Below are 13,193 nucleotides of genomic sequence, written 5' to 3'. Positions count from 1 at the left end.
AATATTCTTCAATTCAAATATAAGTATAAACAGCACATACTTAACTTGTATAAAGATGAATGTGAAAATTGTTAAATTTATAATAACTGTTGATTTAGCAAAATCATTTATAATAATTGAGAAATAAAATAATAAAAAAAGTGAAAATTGTTAAAATCAAAAGTTGATTACATCTGTTCTGGGCTATTGTTATCTTTTGGCATCGTTGAGGCCATCTAATTTGTAACGTTTTTGTTAAGAATGGGGGAGGAGTTTATAAGATTTTTTCTTCATCCTACTCCTGTTCTTCTTTTCATGGAATGTATTATTGTTGTGTTTGCTGAATTGTTGTACCAATTTATGTTGCATTACCATGAAAAAAGAATAAATGAAATGAAATGAAATGAAATATACTAGCAAATCTCTCAAGTCTCACACATTGGGCGTGAGACACACGCATTTCAACCTGATGTGAGTCACTGAGCGGCTGAAGCGTGACCACCGATCAGTGAGTTTTAAAAAATACAATACAATCACCGATCCAATCATATGAATTCAGGTTGTTTTTTTTAGGTACCGACCAAATTACTTCGGTACTACCTGATACAGATTCATGGGAAGTCAAACTTTACCATTTTTTGGGACCTAAACGCAGCCTTGTGACTGTGAGGGAGTGGAAGAGTTGAATTTCCATGCAGGACTTGAACATAACATTTGTTGTCAGAGTGTGTGTGTGGGTGCGTGGCCCTTTAACTGCTCGACCAGTGTGTGGAGTGAGGGAGCGTGTTCGATCGGAGCAGATCGATTATAAGCTGTATGCCATTTTTGAGTGATTGGCAAATTAAACGTTGCAGCTGTTGAATTAAACCATGTCGTATGACTGCTGTGAAGCGAGGGAGTTGTGTGTCCACCATCACTTTGAAACGGACAGAAGTCTCAGAAGTAAGTAAGACAGAAGTAAACGGGATATCAAATACTTTGTTTTTGGGGTTCTTAGAACAAATGGAGATGGGTGAAAAATGGCATATGTCCCCTTTAAGACATTACAGCTGGTCACATTAATTACATAAAATGCAAAATATTGGCCGATCCGATATAGTCAGTCAGATCGGTGTAAAGCCTGTGTTGAGTTGTCAGAGTTGTACTTTTATTGGGTTATATAGTCCAAAATCGTACACGTTAAATATTTTCTACAGTGATGCAAGAGCTTGAAATTTAACTGATACTCAGTTTTTGTATATTTGAACTATTAAACTTAATGTTTCATCAGTAAAGTCTCAACCTTTATTTTATTTTTTTTGGGGGGGTTGTATGATTCAAGCCCTATGTGTTTTTAATGGTGTTTTATGTGTTTTTATTGTTGTTTTGTGTTACTTTGTGTGTTTTTGTAATGTTTCAGTATTATCATGTGTGTTTTTGTTGTTTTGTGATGTCACTCATTCCCTGCTAACACAGTCTGTAAACATCCCATAATATAAATCTCTGTCAGAATTGTGTAAGACTGCTGAGTGAGTTTGGATCGATCCTGATGTTTGCTTTGTGTGTATGTGCCTGTGTGTGTGTGTGTGTTTCCATTCATTAGTCCCACATTAGCATTCAGAGCTGCTGCTTTAACACAGCAGCTCCTCCTCCAGTCTGTGCTGTGGCTGCTTCATGTTCCTTACAAACATCTCTTGGTTGAGGGATAAGGAAACTTTAAAAGGTGCGTATTGCTGGTTTGAATAGTGAGGAAACAGGACACACACACACACACAGACACACACACATACATGAACTTGAATGGAGCATTTGTGGCATTGTGGTGACACACTGAAACACTGTCTGCCACTGAGTGTGTCTTTGTGTGTGTGTGTGTGTGTGTGTGTGTCCTATTTCCTCACTATTTACACCAGCAATATGCAGCTTTGATCCCAGATTGTGTTTGATCCGAGGGTCACATGATCAACGTAACTTGCCTGCACCGAGCATGACTACAGGAAACAAACAGGGTTTTGTCTGTTTTCCTGTTGTTCAGTGTCATTTTCTTTTTTGTGTGTGTTTTTAGATGAATTTTGTGTGTGTTTGCTCTGTTTTTGTGTGATTGTTGTCTGTGTCTGCTTTAAAGCCTTTTTACAAAAAACAAGCAGTCACTTCTGTGGTTACGTCACACAGTTTGTAACTGAGAAATGTTTTAAAATCAATCAATGATGAAAATAAGAAGACTCACGCTCCGCTCAAGGTCCTGAGAGTGAACAAAAGGTTTCCAATTTCCAAGATCGGCCCTTTGTGTGGTTTTCCAATGCTGCAGGGCATTAAGTAGCACCAAAAGAGCAGCAGAGTGTGTGTGTGTGTGTCCGGGTGTCACTTTGATTCGGAGGTTGACCTGAAAATGAGGGCGAGGTCAACAGAGGGAACAGATCTGCTTTGATGAGTCTTAGTGTGCCAGAAAAATGACAACAGTGTGTGTGTGTGTGTGTGTGTGTGTGTGTGTGTGTGTGTGTGTGTGTGTGTGTGTGTGTGTGTGTGTGTGTGTGTGTGTGTGTGTGTGTGTGTGTGTGTGTGTGTGTGTGTGCGCGCGTAGTCTTTGTAGTCCTATTCTGAGGTTCATGTTTTCAGGACATTTGAGGACATGTTTGACGTGTATGTCGTCCTATAGTGTTCTACACTTCCTAAAAATGCTTCCACACAATGTCTCCATTATCACTAATTCCTGAAATAAGTGTGTAAAGTTTGTTTTGCTTCACTCTCACTTTGGGCCCAAGTGACTGAATGTGGAAAAGATCCCACAGAACACATACTTTAACACACTGCTGAACTACTTAATGATCTTCAAACTTTCTACCCTGGACTTAAAAGCTGGATTTCTGATGTAAAAAGCTGGTGTGACAGCAGCACGCATCCTGTGTGCTGCTGTCCTACAATGCTGGTTAACTTCTTACCGGGGTAAATCATCATGGTAACTGGCACTGATACCAATCAGTTATCTTCTGCCCATTCTTAGAAGATCCAGTTTGGTGCACAGATTGTGAGAGGTGAGCTTAGGAAAGAGCAAATATTTAGGGACAGATCTAATCATTTCCATTTATACGACAACATCTTAAAGAAAAGATATAGATTTTCATCTGATGGACTGACCAACATTTGTCCACTGATTGTGCCTGTGTGCCTTTGTATTCATTCATTCATTAATAGGTTGTATTCAAGCTGTTGGGGATGCTGAGAGACTCATCAAAGACACACCCTGCGTTGCTATACACAAAGTAGCGAGGGTCATGTAAGATGATATAGGCTATATAAAATATAGATAACGTCCACGTTATGATTTAAATTTACTGAGCGATATGAATACTGCACGTCCCCTTCACAGGCTTCCCTATAGTCATCAAAACCACAGACTGCACCACTGCACCCACATTCCCATTCCTTCCTTGCTGGCTTTTGCTGCAGCATCAGTGTTGATTTAGGCCTGGATTATGGATTTTAATTCTTGATTATGTATTAATTGGTATGAGGTAATTAGTATGTTTAATAATTAGACATAATTAGATCAGCCACTCTGCTCTCGTCTCCGTTTAAAGCGCCGCCCACTGCCCATCCTCCTGTGATGTCATTGCTGTGAAGCCCTGTGATTTGACAGTTCAGTGTTTATGTGAGAGCACATTTGAAGCAGTGTGTGTGTGCGTGTGCGTGTGGAGGATGCCATGACAGCAGTTGCTAACCAGCTCTGCAGACAGAGATACAGAAACACGAACGGCTCGGCATCAGGGATGGTGAGTGTGTGTGTGTGTGTGTGTGTGTGTGTGTGTGTGTGTGTGTGTGTGTGTGTGTGTGTGCGTGTCCGTCCGTGCGTGTATGTGTGCAGAGGGAGTCAGTCATTATTCTCCTCTTAAGCTGCAGTGCTGCACAGTTAGAGGATAAACCTATTGAAGCATCTCTGTGTGTGTAAAATGTGTGTTAGTGTTTGTATGTGACTGATAAATGTGCATTAGTGTGTGAATAAGTGTGTGCATTCGTGTTTGCATGTTAATTATTGTGTGTGTGTGTGTGTGTGTGTGTGTATACTGTGTGTCTACGGTGATACTTGTTATTGTGTGTGCTTGCTTGTACATGTGTGTGTCAGCCTATTTGCTCAGATGGTTTGTTCTGTGTCAGTGAAGGCATCGTGTTGCTTTCGCAGGCATTACCGTGTGAGTGAATATTTAATGTGTGTGTGTCATGCACACGCCTGTTATCGGTTCATGCTAAGACACCCCTTTCTCTTTTTTGAACTCTTCGTCCCACATCACCACACGATCTTTGAAAACCCTGCCCCCTCTGGGACACAGAGCTGTTGAGTACTGACTAGTTAGCAGTCAAGCTGAGACTGACTCTGTGTGATGCTGCAGTGACTCAGTGCTGTTTTGTACAAGCTGGTTATCATGTTTACTGGGGACTGAGTCTGAGTGTTTGCCTTTTGTGCTGAAAAGTCAATCATCAGTTAACACGGACACCAGTTTGAGCAAAGCTGCAGTGACGCTTGGACATGCTGATGGTGAAGCATTGTTCAATTCTCCCAGTCTGCAGAATCATTAAACACATGATGTGATGGTAAACCATCCTTTGTGCCAAAATATGATAGTCAACATGAGGTTTACCATTTGAGAGTGGCATGGGAGCTGTATCTCAGATATTGGAAGGGTGTAAATTTTGGGATGCATCATCAGTATAGTGTTCCTTTGAATCAGGAGGTGTTTTGGCCTTTTTAATACCAGGCACCCTCATCAAAGGTGGCCATCTACAGGGTGATCTAGCCTGACCTTGCATCCCATAACTGTTTCCCACTCTCTCCTATCTGCAGCTTTAGGCCACCTCACACTCGGTCTGTGCCCTTAGATGTTTTTCTCCCTAGGAAGGGTCTGCTCCTTGATCACTTCCTTTCAAGTTTTCTGTGGCTGGGTTGAGTCTTCCACTGGCATTTCTGCAGTAAGAAGTACTGGTCAATGTGATTCCCTTGCTTCTGTTCTCTTAAACATCCTCACTTTCCTTGGTGGATTCTCAGCCCCTTAAGTGTTGTTATTGTTCCCAGCCACTAGTGCACACCTGTCCCATGCCCAATCATGAGAAGCCTGGCTGTTTCATTGGCTCAGCCCATCAAACTATGCAAGGCAGGTGACATCCTCTTCCCAGAGTCAAACCTAAAGCTGACCGCATACCCTGACCTGGGAGCATGTCATGTCATATAGCAGTGATACCGGTTGATAAACAGCCTCCAGCAATGCTCAGCACTACACCTAAAAGGTACAAAGTAGGATACATTGAGAGAGTCCAGGACAGACTGTAAAAATGAGAGTTGGGAGCAGAGATTCGTTTAAGTGTCATCATGTCTGTTTTGTTGCACGCACTCACACACACACGCACACACACACACACACACACACACACACACACACACACACACACACAAACTGCTTTACACTCTCAGCCCTTGGCTGCACTCAGATGAAAAAAAGCTGAGTGCTCCCTCCTTCACTGCATCAGCATCTCACACAGTCCCTGAAGGGCAGAAATCAGATGTGGGTCCAGTTTGTGTTATTTTTATGCCCCTGAGCCAATCAGGTGTGTGTGTGTGTGTGTGTGTGTGTGTGTGTGGGTGTGTGTGTGGGTGTGTGTGTGTGTGTGTGGGTGTGTGTGTGTGTGTGTGTGTGTGTGCGTGTGTGTGAATGTGTTTGTGTGTGGTGTGTGTGTGTGTGTGTGTGTGTGTGTGCGTGCGTGCGGGCACTAGTTGCTGCTATTAGAATCAGACTGGTTATCATGTTATCCTGTGACTGATTCTTAGAACAAGTGTATTACAAACTTTAAATGAATGCAGAGCTTCAATTAAAATGTCTTTTTTATGTATTATGCGAAGAACTGGAACAGCATAAAAGGGCCCATGTTATGCTAAATCAACTTTTCTGTATTTTAAACATGATAAAATTGTTATTTGGGCTTCATACACATGCCCAAAGTGTTTTTTTCATTGATTCCCTCGATCGTTAGTTAGAGGGTGATTTGCTCATTTCTTACTGCAGGGTGAGCACAAACACCTCGCTCCAATTTGATGACGTGTTCCCACTTTGATGATGAATTTGATGTGGCACAGAGCTGGAGAAGCCGCGTCTCCAGGAAGCTCTCTGCCATGATTGACATGTAAACAGACACGCCCACGTAGGTGAGCATTTCAGCGTCCTTCGTGCAGTGCTATGTATGTATTTTCTACAGTCTATGTATGTACCTGCGAACGCCCCGCCCCCACGTTTTGTCTTGTGTTTAGAAAACAGCATGAGCTCGGCTACGGAGTGGGTGGGAGGAGGACGGGCCGTCCTCTGGCCTTATGTCACCGTGCGGGGAGGAGGAAGTCTGTGTCCCGTCTATAGACACGCCCACTCATGAATATGCATAAGTAGGCCACAAATCAGCCTGTTTGTGTAGAGTTCCTCAGTAAGTGACTTTTCAGATTCTAAAACTCTGGAAAACATGTGAGTTTGGGAAAATAAACCTCAAATACTATGTTTTTGGGGTTCTTAGAACAAATTGAGATGGGTGAAAAATAGCATGACATGGGACCTTTAAAGAGTCACCAGCTATAACGATTACCAGTTGAAGTGAAATGCCTACAATAAACTGTTCTTTGTATGAGAACCTTCTTTATGTAGAAAGTCCAACACAGGCTACATCATGCAGGTTAATATGTGTGTAGCATGTGAATGCAGTGACCTGAAACACACACACACACACGCCCCTACGCCCCTCAGGGAATCCTAATCTTCTGGTTCAAAGGGTCATTCCTTATGCACGCTGTAGCTTTATTATGCACTATCACAGAGACACACAACCACAGACACAACTGGACTGTTCAGGCACTGTGAATTACTGTGGGTTAGAGTTATTAGTTGCTCTGTCACATGCACTTAAAACACTTTACACACACACACACACACACACACACACACACACAGAAGAAGCCTCAGCGATGTCATAATCTTCTACAACACTCACATCTTCCCCCACAACACACACTGGGCAGGAACGTATGTGTGTGTGTGTGTGTGTGTGCGTGTGCGTGTGCGTGTGCGGGATTAAGAGATTAACACTATCCTGTCTCAGTGGGTAAAGGACACCCTCAGAGTGTCTCTCTCTCTCTGTGGGGGTCGACCCTTCATTGCCCGTCTTATTCTAGGGAACCTGTCTCCTCTCCATCCTCCTCCTTCTCCTCTTCATCCTCTCTTTTATGTGACAGTCCGACTGCTGTTTGCTGGAGGTTATTAATTGTGTGGCTCTGGGTTGGTTTCTGAATGATTTATTTGGTCGTGGGTTCTATTTAGGGCTGCACAATATTGGAAAATACTGAAATTGGAATTTTCTTTTTAACCCTGCGACAAATAATATGTTGCATTATGAAAAAATACAGAACTTTTCACCACAAGACTTGGATTGCACTATGTTATGCTGCACTGCTGCCATCTTGTGGGACAATTAACCTGCACTGCTCCCTGCATCCATCCTGTGTTAGTAGAACTCTGGAGAAGCCCCTGACTGCAGCCTGCAGTTCGGGGCGGCGCTCAATGTTCAGTAAACCAATCGCAGACTTACTCTAACTCTAACTTTAACCCTAACTCTAAACCTAACCCATATCTGTTTTGTATGCCTATAGAATTATGTAACATATACAATTATTTCTATGGCACGATTTATTTATTTTGAGGTTGATTATTTTTAACTCTATAAAAATCACACAGCACAATAGCATGCCGCATTGAGCTCCGCCCCGAACTGTGGATTGAATGCCAATAGCATGCCGATGTCGAGCAGCTTTGAGCTCCGCCCCGAACTGCGGACTGCAGTCAGGGGTACTTTCAAACTCTGAGTGCATCACTATTCCCACAACTTCCAAAGCTTGTTTTTGAAAGTTTGATTCAAATTGATGTCTAGGATCTCCCTGTATGTGTGCCTGTGTGTGGGTCAGAGTCCCCTCTTGTTTTCAGCACACCCTGGCTTGTCAGTTATCCTCACTGAATTTTATCCTTTAAGAACCAAACCTTTAAGCAGACTGTGGCTGTTACTGTAAACAAAAAGAGTGTTTCACTCATTTTGAGCCCGTGTGTTGGTTTGTTGTGAACAGTTGTGTGATATTTATGGTCTCTCTCTGCTGTGATTGGGCCAATCAGCTCCTCCCACACTCTTTCGACAGTGTAACGGAACTGTTGGACACTTGGAAGGACTTAACCTGTAATTCTTTGTGCTGTAATTAAACCCTGATAGCTTTAAATCTCCATGCTCTGAGGGAGACTCTCGCTCACATTAATCCCTCCATTATTCCATCCATCATCGGAAAAGGCCTCATTTACTTTATTATTATTATTCAATGTTATTATTACATATTTTTACCAGCGTTTATTTGTTTGTCTTATAGCAGGATTACGTAAAAAGCACTCAATGGATTTTAACCAAACTTGTCCTTTGGTCATGGAAGATTCCATTACATTTTTGAGGGGATCCAGATGAATATACTGAGTCTGGATCTGTTTGAAAAAAAATCGATAAATCCCTATCTCTCATCATTGGCAACATTTTTAAAATGAATATCTGTGTTCGTAATTTAGTGATATTTATGAAATTAGACTGTTATGTTGGTTCCTCAATTACCCCACTAAGTTTCATCTGGATCATATCTGGATTGCGCATTTCTTTTGGGGGTGCATAATACATTTGTACCTTGTGTATTCATTTCATTCATTCATTTCAACTTTATTTCAGACCAATTCGGTATTGTTTTTAATGTGGGAATAACATTTCTTACAAGCCTGTGCCATAAAAGTTTAGAACAGCATTGTTGGTGGCTGGTAAGACCAATGCAGAGTGGCAGTCTCTACAGAACAGTGTAGATGTACTTGGTCATGGGGGTGTGTCCGTGCCCATGTGCTTCTGCTTGGCTCTCATCTCTTCTGCCAAGTTAAGGATCTTTTCCTCTTCTGTCTTCAGCTGTTTCTTAAGCAAGTTGTGTTTCGATGCTTTTCCAGATCTGTGTATTGATGTCCAGAGCTTTCATGTCGCAATTGCAGTGATCTTTATACGTCAGCTAGGGATGACCTTGAGGTATTTTGCCAGATGCAAGTTGAACCTAAGAGTGTCCTTGGGGATACGTTCATTTTCCATACGTTGCTTGTGACCAAGCCAGCAAAGTTTGTGTGGTCTGGTGGGGGGGCCAGCACGGGCAAGAACCTGGGCATTGGGCTCTTTGTCGTTCTAGCTGATGCCAAGGATGTGGAGAAAGCATCACATTTAGAAACTCTTCAGCTGATGCTCTTGCTGGGCAAAGGTTGTCTAGTAGTCAGTCCCGTACAGGATGGTGCTGACAATGCAGGCGTTGCACCCTGCCATCTTCATTGGAGTGGTCTGCTTTGGGTTCTCCCAGTTGCAAGTGGTCCGTTGTCCTAGGGCTTTTGCCGTCTTGGTGGTGGGTTTGTTGATTCCAGTATCTAAGGACAAGTTGTTTGTGATGATGAACTGGTGTACCACTTCAAGTTTGTAGTTGTCGATGGTGATGACAGGTGGTGTGTCTCAATCTTGGCCCAGCATGTTGATCTTCTTCAAGCTGATGGTTATTACTATCATTTTGGTATTGGTACTAATTATTCATATTGGTAGTAGTAATAGTTCTAATAATAATATCATTATTTTAGTATCTACCATATCTACATCTTTAAGTTCATTCCTTCCTCACCTGAAATGAGTGTTTGTAAAGAATGGAATATGAAACGGTCACTGCACAGAAACAGCCGTAAGAGAAGACTTTTCCTTTTTTTGCAGTTCTTTGGTTCCTGTAAAGGATTAAAGAGATATTTTTGTCAGTTTAGTTTGAAAAGTCTGAATTTAAGTAAAAAAAAAAAAGGTTTCTGTTGGTTTTCAGATGATTTGGAAATCGTGGGATAAAACCGTGCTCAGACAGACGTGACTGCAGTTTTTCAGGAATCACCTTCCCATCCATTAAAAGCCTCCCTGGAGAACTTTCCTGAGTGTTCTTCCTTTGTTTAACACACACACACACACACACACACACACACACACACACACACACACACACACACACACACACTGTGTGCGAAGGTCAGAGCTGTGTGTGACGCTGCCTATGGAAACACTGAAAGGATGGAAACCACACTATAATTCACAATGAGAACCTGTGTGAGGGCTTCTCTGTGAAGAAAGATGGATGGTTGTTGGATGATCAGCTCACTGTCCATCTCATTGATTGGTTGGTTAGTTGACTAGTTTGTTGGATGGCCAGTTGGATAACCATTGGTTAGTTGATTTGTTTGTTAGTTGTGGTTGGTAGGTTGGATTATTGGTTGGTTGGCTAGTTGGTTAGCTATATGGATGGTTGGTTGGTTAGAACATTGTTTGGTTATTTGGTTAGGACGTTGGTTGGTTGGTCAGTTGACCTTCTCGTTGGATCCTTGGTTGGTTGTTGTTGGTACAGTGTGCTGTGTTGGCCTATGCTCCTAAACTGCACAGATGAGGCATTAGTTTGTAATACACTAACTAACATCAGTTATGGAGTGTGTGTTTGTACTGAGATTATGTGCCTTCATCACAGTGCAGCATTAAAACCAATCCAATATAAACACAGTATGGAGTCACTCAGCTAATCCTGTGCTAATGCTAAAACTGAGGGAATAAACAGGAAAACACACATTCATCCGGATTAACAACAACACAGCTTAGACCTAGTCTGTCTGTAATATCTACACACTAAATACCCAAAGTTACAGTTTAACCTCAGTGTCAGTCTGTGAAAGACCTGCTCCGTCAATCCCAGCCCCTCCTCCAGAGATAGTGTGTGTGTGTGTGCGTGTGTGTGTGTTTAAGAGTGTGTCTCAGCCCACTGTCCTACATGTGATGATGAATGAAGAGATTTTCTTAAAGTGATTCTCGCACTAAGTCGACCTACATCTCACTGGGGGGGAGGGGAACTGTCTCTGTGTGTGTATCTGTCTCTCTGTGTGTGTGTCTGTGTGTTTGAGCTCATTCCTGTCTGAGTCATGTGATGTGATGGTCAGGTGGTAACCAATGGGACAGAGCTAAGTGCATCTATTAGCATGGTTCTGACCGGTGCATTAGAGGAGCGACGCCGCAGAACGAGCAGCAGCTTTAATGTGATGGAGCGTCTGTCTGCAGCTTCACTCACGGTCACACAGAGATGCTGATGGGAGCGGTTGCCAGGATACGGTCACCCACGGATACAGGAATAAGTGAGGGATGCACGCTGCGTTCAGTGTCAGTAAGAACGTGTAGAAACTAAACCAGTCGCTGACGGTCGGGAGGTCACAGGAAGTGTTGGTCATTTCCTCCCACAGTCCAAAGACGTGAGCCTGAACTGACTGACTGTGTGTGTGTGTGTGTGTGTGTGTGTGTGTGTGTCTTCTCTCTCAGGACACTCAGGCAGTCCTCTGATGTCCCCCCTGTCTCCTGATCTTCAGCTAGTTCTGCTCCTCCATCATGCTGCACGTCTTTCTGCTCCTCCCGTTGGTCTCCACCTTCACTACAGGTCTGTTTGCCTTCAAACTTCACCTCCACTTCACCTCCACTCATCAGGTGTGAGGTTGCCTCTAACATCTCATCCACATCGATACCATCAATAACCAGCACTAGTTAACACAGTGGGGCAACAGACATCTGACTGTATCTGATCTGAGGGTCACAGGATCTGCATTTGTGTCAACATTTGTTGTTGTTTTGTGTTTTTGGAGTGATATTGTGTTTTTGCTTTAGGGACCAGACAAAAGAGTTCCACCAGCAGCCCATGTTTGCAACCAATGAAGTTACCTGATATAGCAGGTGCACAGATATTTGCTAAGCTAACCAAACATGTTGGATTGGTTGTTACGTGCTAAGCTAATCGGTGGCGGGCCGTGACGGCCAGCAAGGCCTTTCTGCTGGCCTAAACATCATCAGAATATACATTTATTTTTGATACATTTTTATCACAAATATGTATTAAATTATTTCTCATAATTATATTATTTGTTCCATAACTTTCCATAGACCTACCCCTTAACCAGGCTTGGGAAGTAACGGATTACAAGTAATGGCGTTACATAATCTGGATACAAAAAAATTGTAACTGTAATCCATTACAGTATAATAAAAAACATGTAATCAGATTACAGGTATTTTAAAAGAAAACGGGGATTACTTAGATGGATTATATTTTAAAGCAAGCGGAATATACATCTGTCCAGCAGACACACACAGTGCGCGTGCACACATTGCAACACTTCACAACACTTCACCATTACAAATGAATACGTGAAACAAACTGTGTGTGTGTGTGTGTGTGTGTGTGTGTGTGTGTGCGTGTGTGTGTGTGTGTGTGTGTGTGTGAGCATGAACCCAGAGCTTTTACTGCATGGAAACCCCAATGTCATTTTTCATTTAAATTCAAAAAAGGAAACTATATCACATTACAATGTGAATGATGACTGCCTGCTGTTAAAATGCTGCCGTCATCCAGGGATTTGACGTCCAATGAAAAAACCTCTACAGGTAAAAACACACAGAAATACAGAAAGATAAAGTGAAGCTTTGTTAGCTTGCTGACCTGTCAGTACTTCCAACAGTATGACATAACTAGTATCAGGGGGATTGGACTGTAGGTGCTGAAGTTAGTCCTCAAAAAACTTAATCACCCACTTTATATCGTAACATCTGTACGGACGTTGTAAAGAAACAGGTCTGATTTGTAAACACAAGCGCGTGCTGTTATTATCTGTTCAATGTCGACCGTGACCACACCAAATAAATCCATAATTCACTGGAGCAGTGAATTACGAGGATGAATCCTAACTTCTGAGCTCTGACAAACTCTCAACACTAACCACCTCCACCTCTCCATCCCCCCTGCACCCTCATGTTGCCTTCACTGACTGCCAAAACTGTAGGAATTAGGAACATCTACAACAAACACATCCAACAAACAGCAGAGCTGTTACAATATACACTTATTATGGTAACAGCAAACTTACATCATAGTGTGCACTAACATAACAGCTGTACATGTGTTTGTTGTGTCTAATATTTTTGCTTACAGTCTGTATTATATTATCTGTGTTGTAAGTTAGCGAGTCAGTAAATGAATGGATGTGTTGTAAGTTATAAACATCCAGTCTTTAAAAAGCTCTTCTCAGGGATGTTTGAAATAAAAACAAATCATGTTT

The 13,193-nt window shown here is 42.3% G+C and overlaps 1 protein-coding gene across 5 annotated transcripts in view; it reads left to right on the top strand.

The window, feature by feature from the left end:
- Window positions 1–13,193, top strand: part of cntn1a (contactin 1a) — a 65,408-nt gene that overhangs the window by 12,039 nt on the left and 40,176 nt on the right. For 3 of the 5 annotated variants that reach the window (XM_028449942.1, XM_028449947.1, XM_028449943.1), the window contains one exon: window positions 11,410–11,524. In XM_028449942.1, the coding sequence (XP_028305743.1) occupies window positions 11,476–11,524 (49 nt within the window). In that variant the 5' untranslated portion in view covers window positions 11,410–11,475. Of the gene's footprint in view, window positions 1–1,629; window positions 1,682–3,594; window positions 3,729–11,409; window positions 11,525–13,193 lie in introns of those variants that run through there. The other 2 variants (XM_028449946.1, XM_028449945.1) reach the window with 2 other exon arrangements.

This window comes from Gouania willdenowi, chromosome 6, assembly GCF_900634775.1.
Source record: "Gouania willdenowi chromosome 6, fGouWil2.1, whole genome shotgun sequence".
Classification (NCBI taxonomy): domain Eukaryota; kingdom Metazoa; phylum Chordata; class Actinopteri; order Blenniiformes; family Gobiesocidae; genus Gouania; species Gouania willdenowi.
Note: the sequence above shows the minus strand (reverse complement) of the source record. Positions and strands in the feature narration are given on the sequence as shown.